The sequence below is a fragment of the Chaetodon trifascialis genome, chromosome 3 (assembly GCF_039877785.1).
Source record: "Chaetodon trifascialis isolate fChaTrf1 chromosome 3, fChaTrf1.hap1, whole genome shotgun sequence".
Classification (NCBI taxonomy): domain Eukaryota; kingdom Metazoa; phylum Chordata; class Actinopteri; order Chaetodontiformes; family Chaetodontidae; genus Chaetodon; species Chaetodon trifascialis.
The window spans coordinates 2505510-2520187 of record NC_092058.1 but is presented as its reverse complement, the minus strand read 5'-3'; the positions used below and the strand labels follow the sequence as shown (position 1 = coordinate 2520187).

The 14678-nt window shown below is 45.8% G+C and overlaps 1 protein-coding gene across 4 annotated transcripts in view; it reads right to left on the bottom strand.

The window, feature by feature from the left end:
* The window catches only part of mtss1 (MTSS I-BAR domain containing 1), a 46363-nt gene extending 34193 nt beyond the window's left edge, over window positions 1-12170 (bottom strand). For 3 of the 4 annotated variants that reach the window (XM_070958889.1, XM_070958890.1, XM_070958892.1), the window contains exon 1: window positions 11370-11587. In XM_070958889.1, coding sequence (XP_070814990.1) covers window positions 11370-11441 — 72 coding nt within the window. In that variant the 5' untranslated portion in view covers window positions 11442-11587. Of the gene's footprint in view, window positions 1-11369 lie in introns of all 4 variants that reach the window. The other variant, XM_070958891.1, reaches the window with a different exon arrangement.
* Between the last annotated feature and the right edge of the window lie 2508 nt (window positions 12171-14678).

The window sequence follows — 14678 nt, the reverse complement described above, 5'->3', positions numbered from 1 at the left end:
AGACTTTAGCAAAATCAACCTAAAAAAATCAGGTTGTGCCTAACATGATGAATCATCTGCAGCGCTGAAAAGGACAACTCACAGAATACGACTTGACAAAGTTTGATAAATTGAAGAGTTAAAATATCAAACATGAATCAAACAATTCATTTCCCACTTTCTAAAAAGGTGGTCGCTCTTAGTCTGTGGTGGCTTGGGAACTTCGTTCCAGGCATCTGATGAACTGCAGCGGCCTAAAAAAGTTAAGACGAGTGGACGAAGGCCTGCAGGCTCCACCAGCTCTGACACACTAAACTCCACTCACAGTCTGAGCTCTCCATGTATAGAAGACGCACAGAGCTGTTATCCTACCTGCTCAGTCAACCAGACAGCATGACCAGGTATACTGTTACCTATAGTCTGTGTGTGTGTGTGTGTGTGTGTGTGTGTGCGTGTGTAGTCAGCTGCCATCAGCGTTTAATCCGACCACGCTAATCCTGACTCGCTCTACTGACCGGCAGAGAGACAGAGACAGAGCTGAGGACAGACTTGCGTGACGCTGCCAGTGTTGACTTTTCTAGAGTCCTGGACGACTCTAGAAAGACCTCGAGTCACTCGGTCGGCTAGTCAACCACCAAGCTGGCCATTCGTTCATTTAATGGCTCAGTCAGATGGAGGAGCAGTAACAGCTGTGGTCAGTGGTCAGGTTATCTGAGTGAGAGCTGGCATTGGGCAGAACGTGAGCTGCCTCCATCCAAACGGCTGAAGCTGCCTCACAAACACACGGCGGCTTTGTGCCGGCCGACCGACCGACGCCGCCTGACCAAACGCCGGCCGGCCCGCCTCTCGTTCTGCCACGCCTTTCCGCCTGCGCTTCACTTTTAAAACACACATGCTGGTGATTTTTGGTATGTGGTTGGGCGTGTGCGCGGCAGCTCTGTCTCACTTCTGCATGTGCGCTCATGCATTCGACTGACTGCCAAGTGCTGCTTGTATACGACTGACTGCTAATTTGCAGATAATCCGGTAACAGTTTGGGGAGGTGCAGGTATTAATCAGAAGTATTTATCAGTGTAAACAGCCTCTAAGCACAACCTCCAGTCAACTGGTTTTACGGTTCACTGTCAGGAGACACGCACAGACAGACGTTTTGGATTTAACATGCTCCGTTCAGTTCAGTCTTTCGCTTCAGGAGGCCGGATCAGCCAATCAGCTTGTCTCACAGGAGAGGCTGCACAAGCGTAGTTCAGATTTGGGAGGTGTGTGTGTTTGTGTGTGTGTGTGTGTGTGTGTCAGCTCATGTTAGAGCCTCCTGCCTCCTGCATTACTTCACCGTGTGGACGCCAAACAGACGATAAGAACACGCCGGGACTGCAAACACTGTTTAAATGTTCACTTCCTCGTTAGAAACAAAACAAATCTCCTTCGCAGCGTCCTTCTGTAAACCATCGCTCTTCATGCAGCTTCCAACACCACTGCTGCTCATTTCGCCTTCCACCTGTGGCTGCTTGGTTGCAGGAGGGGAAACAGGCTGGCGTGGGGCGTATGGGAACACTGACGGACGTCTTATCATAACTCACTTTGTCACTGTGGCATTTACCAAAAGCATGTGATGATGGAAATTCCTTTGAAACCAGTTTGAGCGTGACTGCACACAACAGAGGAACACCTATCAACCATCAACCCTTCAACTATCACTTTTCCTTTAATGAAGAGGAAACAATGTTCAGGTTACACACATGTATTCTCCTCCATGTCTTTACCTCACCGGCCTGTTGATTTATCGTTCTTCATTGTTCTTACTGTCAATAAATCTCATGAAAAGACCAAAAAACAACATTGGTACATCTCTCACATCTGGCTCTCAGGCTGAAGCCCACTGAAGACATCACTGGACATTTTGTCCACTGCTGTGGCATCGAAGCAACTGTGCTGAAGCCGCATGGAGGGAGAGAGGGCGAGAGAGGGCGAGAGAGGGCGAGAGAGGGCGAGAGAGGGCGAGACTGTTCAAACAGCAGGTCGACGGTTTGTTTGACGCCGTGTTTGAGCAACGCTGGTTGACTCAAAGAGAAAGAGGGGAAAGCGGGGTGTGTCAACATCAGGTTAATGGTTTGTTCAGTGAAGTCTACGAGCAGACGGCCTGGATGTTCACTGCTCTTACATAACTCACGAGCTTTTCTTTAACGCAGGGCGCAGGCAGACTGTGGCGTCCGGGCTGTTCTGCGCTCCTCTCGGTGTGTCTGAGAGGCACACGGTCACCTCTTAGCTGCGGCTCGATCAGCCGATGTCCAGGCTGAAATCTCGTGGTGAAGCCTGACGCCTGAAGTGACGCCGAGGAGTAAAGAAATGACAGATTTAGAGAGTTCAATCGTTCGTTTCTCTGCTCCGTCCTCCCTCTGCGCCTCTGCAGCGACGGCAGACAGGTTGACTGATGTCACACTGACTCAGGCATGTTTGTCTGTCTGTCTGTCTGTACGTCTCTCCATCATCATCGTCATCATCGTCATCGTCATCATCAGGCAGACCGGTTAGCAGCAGAATGACAGACATGAAGCACCAGCAGCAAATTCCTCACAGCTCCTCAAAGCAAACCAGCCAAAAGACGAGCAAAACAATCCAAACACGCAGAGGGACAATGACCCTGGACATGACAGAGACGACCGTCCAGGAACACGGACAGAGGACATCTCATTCAGCTCTTCACGCTACACTTTCTGAATGGCTTCTTCCAGGATTGGTCAGATGCCCTGACTGAGACAAACAGACCATCATCTTTAATCTAAATAAAAGAGCGAAGTCCACATGCTCGTGTCCTGAGTCCACTCAGAGTTTGGCTTCGGGTCAGAGGTCAGCTGGTAGAGACGACTGGCTACTGTAGCACATGCAAACGACTCTTATCTGAGAGTTTTGAGCAGAATGCTTCAGTGTCTGCACGCACTGGTTTAATACTGCCAGCACTGTAAGCATCGTCAGAGCGTTTCAGGCCTTTATTAGAGCTGAAGGTGAAGAAAACGTGTCACAAATGGGGACTGAGGTGCCCCTGAGCTAGGCCTTTAGCAGCGACTGCTGGAGCTGCTCAGCGGCCACACATCAGACTTGTTCTGGGCCTTCCTGCTCTGAATGTGTGTACCTGTGTGAACGTGATCTGGGCGTTTCCAGTTCCAGGTGTGCTATCACACCTGCATCACTGACAGATGAGATAAAGACTTTGGGAAGCTGCTAGTTCATGAAGCTGCATTCACTTCACTGCACTCTGCTTCTACCCGGTAACAGGATTTCTCATTATTCATCTTCTCTGGTTTGATTGGGTGTGTGTACGTGCTAATCTGCTGATCGTGACACCACACATGTACTCTGATTACGGGAACATCGTGCATGATCAAAGCTGCTGACTGAACAGCACATCATGACGCGCCTGCTGCGCTCACACTGTTCTGATGGTGACGTCAGCTGATCTCCACGTGGAGTTTGTGTGTTTCTGTTTCTTGGCATACTGTCTGTGCGTCTCTTACTGATTACGCATCAGTGTCTCCAATTAATATAATTCTTAGATCAAGATTAAAAAAACACATTGAAAGTAATCAAAACTTCCAAATCTGTCAAATCAAAGTCTACGCGAAAGCAATGCATCAAATCTGCTTTACAAACCTTTAACTCCACACAAGAAATTCCACTGATAGAAGCTCAAATTTCCTTCCTAAATTCCTCAAACATCTGCTCATAAAAGCTCCTGGAAAAGCCTCAGTCCTGAAAGCTGGTGCCTGCCGTGTGCAGGTGTCACCCAGCAGCGAGGTGTGTTACAGACCCACGCCCTCTACTGAACTGCAGCCGGCCATGCCGACTCATCACCTCCATCTCTCTCCACCTGTGGACTCACCTTCACCCTTCCTTCCTTCCAAACTTTCCATCAAGCCTCTGGCTGCGATGAGCCGGATCCTAGTCTGGATTTCTAGACCGAACACGTCAGAACGGATCCGTCTCCTCTAAAACGCCCCTTCACATGATTTAGAGAAACTCAGCGTTCTTTAAGTGCATTTACTCAGTCAGCAGCATCCCATAATCCACAGTCCTGGTATCAACAGCCTCTGATCTGCGAGCTTTGGTCACTGAAAAACACGTCTCATCGAGGCTTTCTTCCATCTGTCTGTCTGAACGAGTGAAACACGTTCCTATCCGCTCTGAAATACACCAGCACCCTAAAATCAATGTACTGCTTCCTCAGCTCAGCAGCGTCATTACAGCTCATCTACCCAGCAGGTGCCTTCAGCCAAAGCCGCTTAGAAAGACTGCATTCAAGAACACAAAGATTTCAGAAACACTATTAAGTAAGTTGAATTTACCGTCCCTACACTCAGCAGACTCTAGAGTGCTGCTGCTTTCGAAAATGAAAATTATGACTAAATATCGCCGTCAACGAACCTTTATCAAGTGACGAAAACCAGACGAGACGCAACGTAAATGCTGGTTCTGTGACGAAAACTATAGTTAAATATATAATGCAATATTGTTTACGAATAAAAACGGGACTAAATGTTGTTTACAAAATAAAAGCTCTGTTAAAATGTCTCTTCATTCTCGTTGACTAAAACAAGACGAGACGAGATGTTCTAACGTTATTTCGTCTCGTTTAGTCACTTCGTTCTTATCATTTTGCAGTGTTTCCGTTTCCTGTGTCTCACTTCAGGGGCTGCATCAGGTCACGCTGCACAGTCACAGCGACATCACGGCATTAGCTCCCGCTCGCGGCGTTATTTAGAAGCTGCAGCTGCGGTAGGTTAGCGTTAGCGACAGACAGCTGACGCAGAGGACGGGACCGATGGCCGGCCAGCCGAGGTTCATTCTTGCTTTGGCTAAAAGAAAATGTTGGTTTCGTCTGTACTACAAGGTACTTATACTATATTGACTGGGTTAAATAGAACTGCATTACTAAAAAGAGACTAAAATACAGTTTTCATTGACTAAAACTAGACGAAAACAGTCACGGATAATTCTGACAAAAATAGGACTAAAGTGCTCAGACTATTAGTCGACTGAAACTTGACTATGAACGTGATTAAAACTAATAAAAACTAAAATGACAGCTTGACACAAAGACTAGACTAGGACTAAAATTAAAACAGGCCACCAAAAACAACACTACTCTTAATGAAGGTAATGGATGTTTAGTAGTTTGCACTGTCGCAAATATCAAAGTCACAGTCACAGATGTCCAAATCACGTTTTTTAGCCCCAGTCTGAGTCTTTCATTCAGTATTTTATTATCTGCTGATACCAAGTCCAATCGAACACTTTAACGTCTGCAGAAATGTCCGACACCACTGCTGATCACCTGTTCAGGTCCTGATTCAAACGTGTTCAGTCATACGACAGACTTACTGACAGGACTGACATTAACTGGTGTGTTTGTTTGTGGTTTTACTGGACTTTGCTAATGAGAAAGACAGAAGAGATTCATTAGTGTCGGAGGTGTTTCAGTCTCGGTCTGAAGTCAGAGCCGAGCCCCAACCACTCTTCACACCCCCACACTCGACCAGAAGAGATCTGCTTTATGCTCCATACACACACGTGGATCACGGATCCACCCAAAGGATCTGCTCTGGACCGCTCTGACACGTACTGTGAAGCACTGTGTCTTCAGGTGAAACAGAAACCAGTGAAACCAGTACTGGAAAGCTGGAAAATGATCCCAGTCTGGCTTATTGTTTGAGGGTAAACTTCCTGGTGACAAAGTTTGAGATGACTAACAAGTTGAGGAGCACCTGAACGCAACACAGTTTTTGTTCCTCATTTGAGGAGGAGGAGGAGGAAGAGGAGGGGGAGGCATGGCTCCTCTTCTCCTCCCCCGTCCATGTGCACCTGAGGCTGCCCATTTTCCTGTCAGCAGTAATCAAACACTCCCTCCTCCCATAGACACACATACACACACACACACACACACTATCAGGAACTATAAAGTATTATATCAGTGATGTGACGAAGCCTTGATGACACCACTTCACATTATGGCCTGTAGTTGTAGGGTGTGTTCTTGAATACACACGTGTGTGTGTGTGTGTGTGTGTGTGTGTGTGTGTGTGTGTGTGTGTGTTCCATGTAATTGTGCCGTGATCGCTCAGGTCAAAACAACTTGTGTGAGAAAAGCTTGTATTTTCCTGAGCGCGTAACAATGGTTATAACTGCATTACTGTGTTTTATAATCAGTCCTGTCTATATATGAGTGTGTGTGTCCATGTAGAAATGGAGAATGGCTAGTTCTACACACACACACACACACACACACACACACACACACACACACACACACACACACACACACACACACACACACACACTTCATACACTACAAGTGAAGGAGGTCGATGTTGTTCTGAGTGACATTTTTCCTTTAAAGTCGAGTTAACGGAGAATAAATTTAATACTCAAACACTGATCAAATCCTGGTGAATGGGGGGGGCTGGAGGAGGTGGGACGAAAAGAGGAAGAAGAAGAAGAAAGGAGCAGATGGAGAGATGAGCTGGGGGGGGGCGACCGAGGAGAAAAGAGAGCAGAAAAGATGGAAGACGGAGGAAACACGAGGCTGAAAGCGAGAGTGAAGGAGGATGGAGGGACGGGTGAGAGCGGGGACGGAGAGCGATGACTCATAATGTCGCTCCTGATATAGCAGGACAGAAATCAATAAGCTGTCTGTCTCTCTCCACGAGAACCCGAAGGTCCCGTGAAGCCGCTTCAGAACGCTGACTTTCCTCCGAACAGGAAGTAATACGGCCGGGCCTTAAATGACCATCTCTTCTTCGGGGTGATTGACAGTCTAATCGATTTTTTTCTTCAGTAACGCAGAAATACTGAAGATTAAAACACTTGAAAGGCCGTCACAGCGCACGTATTTAAGAAATGTGGTTCATCCCATAAAGCCGTGGCCTTTCGGCGCCGCAGGCACAAACGACCAGTTTCAAAAATCAGGATGTTACAGGCAGGAATTAAAACAAGAAAGCACAGAAGAGACTAAAAAACACTAAATAAAAAATCACCCACTCCCACTTCTTGACACCGTTGTTCCGCATGCTGAAGTAACTCCATTACAAACGCTTTTTTGTTCACACAGCAACAACCAACCTGAACAGATTTGTTCCTCGGATGCGACCCAACAGATGCTGCGGAGTAAAACGAGCTCACAACACGCCGACAAACCTGAAGTGTTTTCTCTCCATTTTCACCTTTCGTCCACACGAACGCAACGTTTTCTCAGCAAGCGTCACACACAGTCTGCTCGGGTTCAGGCCTGTTCCAGAATACAGCTTATAACCTCGTTAAGAAAGATGCTGCACAAATAAAGATGGCTGTTATTTTTATGTTTGTTGTTATGAACGGAGCATTTGTGGGATATGATGACATCATCAGGCTGGCAGCCCTGACAGCGTCACTCAGCTCACGCTCGCCTCTGCAGGCTCGCCGCTTCGACACGCTTCCGTCTTAAGTCCGAGTATTTCGGATCAGTTATCTTGTGGGAATCGGTGTCACAGCGGTCCTGAAGCCCTCAGCTTCAAACTTTAAACGGCTGCTGGTTAAATCACACAGTGAGCTGTGATCTGCAGCGAGCGCCGTCACGTCTGCTGACCGAGCAGAGCGTGAGGCGTGTGACGACGCCCCGAGGAGCGCTTTATCCCAACAGCCACTCTTTAATCAGACATGACGCCTGTGTGTGTGTGTGTGGGGGGGGGGGGGGGGCAGATGGCAGGAGTGCCCTCATTGGTTCTTTGCCATGTTGGTAAAATATCAAGATATGATACCACAATCTCCAAATCACAATCACAATCATGCACATGCCGACGCGCACACACACACACACACACACACACACAATAACCGTCCCCGCTCCCTAACATCTGACAGCAGAGGCGACTCGTGCACCGCTCGCTGTTCTCGCGGCAGAACGTCTGCAAGTTCCATCACGTCACATCCAAAACGTTCTAACTCGGCCTGAAACGACAGACCGCCTCATCTTCCTCAAATCCTTCATCTCGCGGAGATCTAACCTCTCCGGTGAGGCGCAGTCACTCGCGGCAGCGGAGCGAACGCCCCGCCGCTTCCTGTCGTAGAGCTCGTGGGAGTCGGTCTGAAAACGTGGCGTTGAGGCATCTTTAAAACGCGCTCAGCGGGACGACTGTGAATCCAGCGAGTCACCTGAAGATCCACCTTTGCACAGTTTACCTGTGCTGAACCACCACCTGCGGTCTGATGAGTCATTTCCATGCAGGCCTTCAGGTCCACCATCACCCTCTGTGCCTCCATCACCTGCTGCAGGTGTCATATGATCTAACGTCTCAGCGCCGCCTCTCGTACTCGCTTTTCGAGCATCTCACTTCACGTCAGACTGTTTCCTCTGAAACGCACACCACCGGCGGCCGGATTATTAGTATTTTCTGCTTGTTTGGGGTCTTCTGCTGCGGCTGAACGTTTCCTCTGATGGTTTCCAGCTTGAAGCTCTGCAGCGTGATGTTTTTTTAAACTTATTCTGTGAATCAGGCTTCTTGTTCTTTGTGTTTGTTTGTTGTTTGTTGTCTGCAGAGTTTACTTGTGGTGTAGCACAGCAGCAGCTTCACTGACGCATCTGTGATGGCGTCATCTCAACAGAGTTCAGCTTAAACAGAGAGTCAAAGCAATCATTACAGGCAAACAGCTGATAACAATGATCTTAACAGTATGTGATTTTTGATTGTCAACCAAGGCTGTAACTAATGATTAGTTTCCTTATTGATCAGTCAGCTGACTATTCTCTCAGTTAATCAATCAGAAAATAGTGGAAAATGAGCACCATTGTTTCGCAGAGCTCCAAACGGCGTCTTAAAATGGTTTTCTTTGTTCGACCACAATCGAAAAATATTCAGTTTACGGGAATGAAAGCCTGAGAAAAGCCGCAGGACTTCAGCTTGAAGGTTTCTGCTTTAAAATCCTGATTAATCGATTATTAAAATAGATGCAGAGCTGTCATCTCATCAACGAACCACCAACACCAGCAAATATTTTGCTGGATCCCTTAAAATCTGGGTATTGAAGAATTGTGACCGAGATAAATGAAGCGCTGAGAGACATTCAGCTGAAACATAGAGCGGCCAAAGCAAAAAACACTGACAGCAAACACAAAACTAAGCGAGAGCTGCAACAATTAGTCCATCAAGTACTGATGGACAGAAAATTTCCATTAACGTTTGCTGGTTCCAGCTTCTTAAACGTGAGGATTTGCTGCTTTTCTTTGTCATTTATGAGAGTTAAGCAGGTTTTTGGCGTCACTTCTGGCTCTGGGAAACCGTGATGAGTATTTTTCAATATTCATGATGTATACAGAGTAAAAAGCCAATCAGTTGGTTTGACTTTGATCACGCTGATCAAGTCAAACGTGAACTGACGTGTGGGGAGGGCATCCGAGCATCACTCAGCTGGACTGTGATCTCTTGTTGCTCTAAATCGATGCAGATGCTAAAACATCTGTTAAAACTGGTCAAAACAGAGGCTGTTTACATCATATGTTGACGACGTAAACAAACACTTTGGGTTTGTTGTCGTACCTTTTAGAGACGCACAATCCAAAATCTGGGGACGTTACGACAAAGTCAGGGAGTTTGTCTCTTTAAGGTGACATTTTGAGACTGTTCTTTGCACTTTTTATATTTTGGACCATCCAAACGACCTGTTTTATCAGGCAGATCAGCGCTCAGGGGTCTGTCTTTAACTGGAAACCCACCGACAGAAGCCAGCGGGACCTCTGTCACATGACGAGATGATGACGTTTAGTCCAGAACAAATATTCACTGAATGGCTTCGGTTCCATCCTGAAGACACCAGCAGGTCGTAAACACAGCTGAGTGGAAAACATCTGAGGGCAGTGAGACAGGCAGACAGACAGGCAGGCAGACAGACAGGCAGGCAGACAGACAGACAGGCAGGCAGACAGACAGACAGGCAGGCAGACAGACAGGCAGGCAGACAGACAGGCAGACAGACAGGCAGGCAGACAGACAGACAGGCAGACAGACAGACAGACAGACAGGCAGACAGACAGACGGACAGGCAGGGGGACAGACAGGCAGACAGACAGACAGGCAGGCAGACAGACAGACAGACAGACAGACAGACAGACAGACAGACAGACAGACGGACAGGCAGGGGGACAGACAGGCAGACAGACAGACAGGCAGGCAGACAGACAGGCAGACAGACAGGCAGGCAGGCAGGCAGACAGACAGACAGACAGACAGACAGACAGACGGACAGACAGACAGACAGGCAGGCAGGCAGGCAGGCAGACGGACAGGCAGGGGGACAGACAGGCAGACAGACAGACAGACAGGCAGGCAGGCAGGCAGACAGACAAACAGACAGACAGGCAGGCAGACAGACAGACAGGCAGGCAGGCAGGCAGACAGACAGACAGACAGACAGACAGACAGACAGACAGACAGGCAGACGGACAGGCAGGGGGACAGACAGGCAGACAGACAGACAGGCAGACGGACAGGCAGGGGGACAGACAGGCAGACAGACAGACAGGCAGGCAGACAGACAGGCAGACAGACAGACAGGCAGGCAGGCAGACAGACAGGCAGACAGACAGACAGACAGGCAGGCAGACAGACAGGCAGACAGACAGACAGGCAGACAGGCAGCAAAGGGCAGCCTGCTTGACAAACATCAAAGAGCACACAGCTGGTAAAATCCACCCCCATCCAGCTCCGTTACCCTCTCAGATGGCCCACTTCCAGTTTTAACCTCAGCTCATTCATTACCCAATCAACATCAGCACACTCCACTCCACTCCTTCTAAATCCAGCCCATAATAACCCATATTTCGAGGTTTTATGAGCACCTCCGGCTTACGGGCTCATCCCTGGGACTCCTTCCTTTGAATTTCACCTACTTTTCACTGCGTTCAAGCGTTATTTTAGGCTCATCGCCACTTTGGCAAGTGTGAAGTAACGAAAGGCACAATAAAAGAGAGAAATGTAAATGTGGATATCAGATCTGAGGAGGAGGAAACGAGTGAAGAGATGCAGGAAAATCTCCATTTAGAATGAATGGACTCAGACCTGCACTGCCAACATTAAACCTGCTCAAGTTCATGTACTTTATTTCTCATTTCAACATGGAAGCCCTGCATGTGTCCGCGTGTGCAGCGTGTGACGTCTGCAGGAGAAGCTAAAACATAAAGCAAATGCAGTGAGAAAAGGTAAAGAAGGGGAGAAATAAGGTGGAAAGAATGAGACAAAACCGGAAGAATGAAGACAAACAGCTATTTTTCAATATAAAATACAAAATATATAAAGAGCATAATCTAAAAAATAACACGCTGAGGTGATTTTCAGGGATTAAAAAGTGGATTTCACTGTTTTTCCTACCTTCATGTCGTTCATGATGAGCTGGAAGAGCCCTCCCAAGGCGCTGCATTCCTTCTCTATACCCGCATCCATTTTTCCACAGGCTCGGAAAAATCCTCCTCAACTTCCCAACACGCAAACTTTTTACCTCCCGAGAGAAAAAAGAAAAAACTTCCAGCCAAGAAATATTCCGAGAGAAGAATCAATGGAGGCCTTTTAAATTTAGAGTTACGACACCCACAGAGAGTAAAGTCCACCTTTAGCAGAAACAGCCAAAAACGGCCGTGAAAAACGAGAAAAAGCACAGAGGAGTAAAATCCAGGTCGAGACAAACCGACACACCAACGCTCGTCAGCCGATGCTACCGGCCGGCCAACTCGATAAACGTCCCAAAAAACACCACATCGTGACTGAATCAGAGAGCAGGCTGTCTGGAAAATGTCTGACGGCTTTTTTGAAAAGTTTATCCCGCTGGTTGAAGAAGCGGCTGAAGGGAATACACAGCTAACCGCGGCTAGCTAACTTGGCTAGCTAGGTTAGCGTTAACTCCGCTAGCAACCTGTGACTGTGTGTGTGTGTTTGGCTTTCCCAAGGAAAACACACACCGCGCCTGATCAATCAGTTCGACCAAATAAATCGATACGCTCTTATCGGATGTCCAGCTCGGATGTGAATCCCTCAGTCGTTGTTTCCCGAAGTGTACCCGAGTGATTTCACGTTGTTTTCCTGCGAGTTTGGACGAGAGCGCGAGCCGTTTTCCTCCGTTTACTCCAACAGGAGTCCGAACCTGAAGTGAATGAGTGTCTGCGTTTAAACCGAGTCAAGTCAGGCGAAATGACGAACCTCACATCCTGCCAAGACTTTCAAAATTAAAGCTTGTAATTCGCCGATCAAAACACCTCGAGCTCCTCCTTTCAGTGCAATTCAACAGTGGTGGAAAGTAGCTAAAGCGCATTTACTCAAATACTGTGCTTAAGTGCAATTTCAGGTACTTACACTTAATTTTTCTGTTCACATTTCCTCTTAAATGATGCTTCTACACCACCACAGCTCAGAGAGAATTATTGTACTTTTACTGCACTACATTTATCTGATGCTTTAAATAACTGATTATGTCACAGGTTCAAACCAATAATTCAAAATGTTATCAACAAATAAATTATGATATATAATAGATATAGATAAGACTTTGTTGATCCCTCGATGAAATTCACAAACAACCTGGCAGAATATAAAGTAAAAATATAACAACATATTTTTACCCGCTGCAGCATTAAAGTGATAAAAAATATCAATACTTATAAAACAATAACATAACATTATTCTGAAATGGGCCATTCTGCATAATAGGTACTTTTGTACTGGTACAAGTATATACTTTATTGCTTAAGATTGTGTACCTTCATTTAAAAAAAATAAATAAATATAAAAAAAAAGTCTGAACGCAGAACTTTTATTTGTGAAACTTCATATCATCATATGACCTCCATCAGAGTGCAGATCTCACACACACTATGAGATTCAGTCATTTTTTTAAATTTCAAAATCTAATCAAGCATGTCAGGAAGATAAGGCCCGTGAAAACTTTGAAGACCATGTACCAAACTGCAGCACTAATCTGTTAATGAATTTGCTGTACAGCTGTACCAGAAGAGTAATGTGATGTCCTGACTAAAGAGAAGCGCCAAGATTTGAAATGAATGTTTATTTATTATTTTGTATTGTTAAAGTTTCTAAGCTGATATTTAATGTCCGTTTGCCATCAAATGCATCTGCTAAAAAAAAACCTGACTGAGCATTGTACTGTGACTCACAGCTATTTGCAATTCACTTTTACATACAAGTAATGCTATTATGTTTGAGCTATTAATTTTATTTTTCTGATCAGCATGTACCTACCCATGCAAAAATCTAAAAATATCTCCTGTGTTTTGGTTTTTGAATCTTGGGCTGTTCCTGTGCAAATCAAATAAATCTAAGGGGCTGACTTTCTACTTCCTGAAATAATTGTACATGTCTGTTTTAGTACAACACTTGAAATACTTGTTCACGCTCGTTTGAGTACATGACGGACTGATCGTGAAACTAAAAACTAATTTCAAGGAGAGTATTTCTGTATAACGCCTTTTATTTTGAATGCCTCTACATTTCCGGTCGATGCTAAGTTCGACTCACTTGATACTGCTGCGTTTCTGTGTATGGTGGAGGTTTGTTGTGTGTCGAAGAGGCGACGGGCCGGCGGGGCGGAGCTACATGGAGAAAAGTTAGATTTTTCCCAAACGGAAGAATATAATGTTATTTTACTGATAACTCGACAGTGACTTTACTGAAAGCGACAACAGAAATAACTATCAAAACAAATTAATCACTAACTGCCGATTTTAGCCATTAAAACTATTTACCAAACAGTGAAACAAGAGACATGAAATGTAAAAGAGGCACATTCAGATGTACAGACTAACAGCAGAGAGAGAAGCAGGCTACAGAGCTTGAAATCAAAGTGGAAAATATGACAAACATTCATTTAAAAAAGCCTTTAAAGGCATGGTTCCCAACATCAGGCCTGTGGACACGACCGGGCCCTCAAACATTTGGTGTGAGGTCACAAGAAAATAATAGGCTCTGTAACAAACAAAAAATGAAATTTTAGCGCTTACTTTTGCTTTGATTATCTTGAACTTGTAGCAGTCTGTGTTTCATTTCCCTCAGCCAACTGAGCTCATCAGCATGCAGGTCAACAGCTGCTGCCCTGCAACCTGCACGGCCTGGGTCACGTGACTGACAGGGGATGCCGGGCTAGCATGAGTGCTAGCAAACTAATCTGCTGGGGGTTGACAGTGCTGCATTTAGATTTTTTTTAAATGGACAATGGACACATTTCAACAGAACTGATTTTTGAGAATTACATTTGTTCTCTAACAGAAGACAAGCAGCTACGAAAAACCAGCATCCAAGATTCTTTATTGTCATGTTCTTGTAACAATGTAACATGGTCACCAGTAATGAAATGTTCTTAGTGCCAAGTCAACTTCACGGTGCAATATTCAGAATAATATATATATATATGATCATATCATCATGTGTGAATCACAGTGATTGGCCATCGCAGTGGTGTGAACATTGTTTGAACTTCTTTTTTTGTTTTTCAGGAAGCTACTTCCATCACGTTTACATTGTATATTGACGATGTAAACAAACACTTTGACGTTGTTGTTGTGCCTTTTAGAGACACACAATCCAAAAAATGTCCTCCCACATCATTCGGGCACAAAAACAAAAAATACGATATGAAGTATCAACTTTCTGGGACATTAAACAAAAATTTGGGGA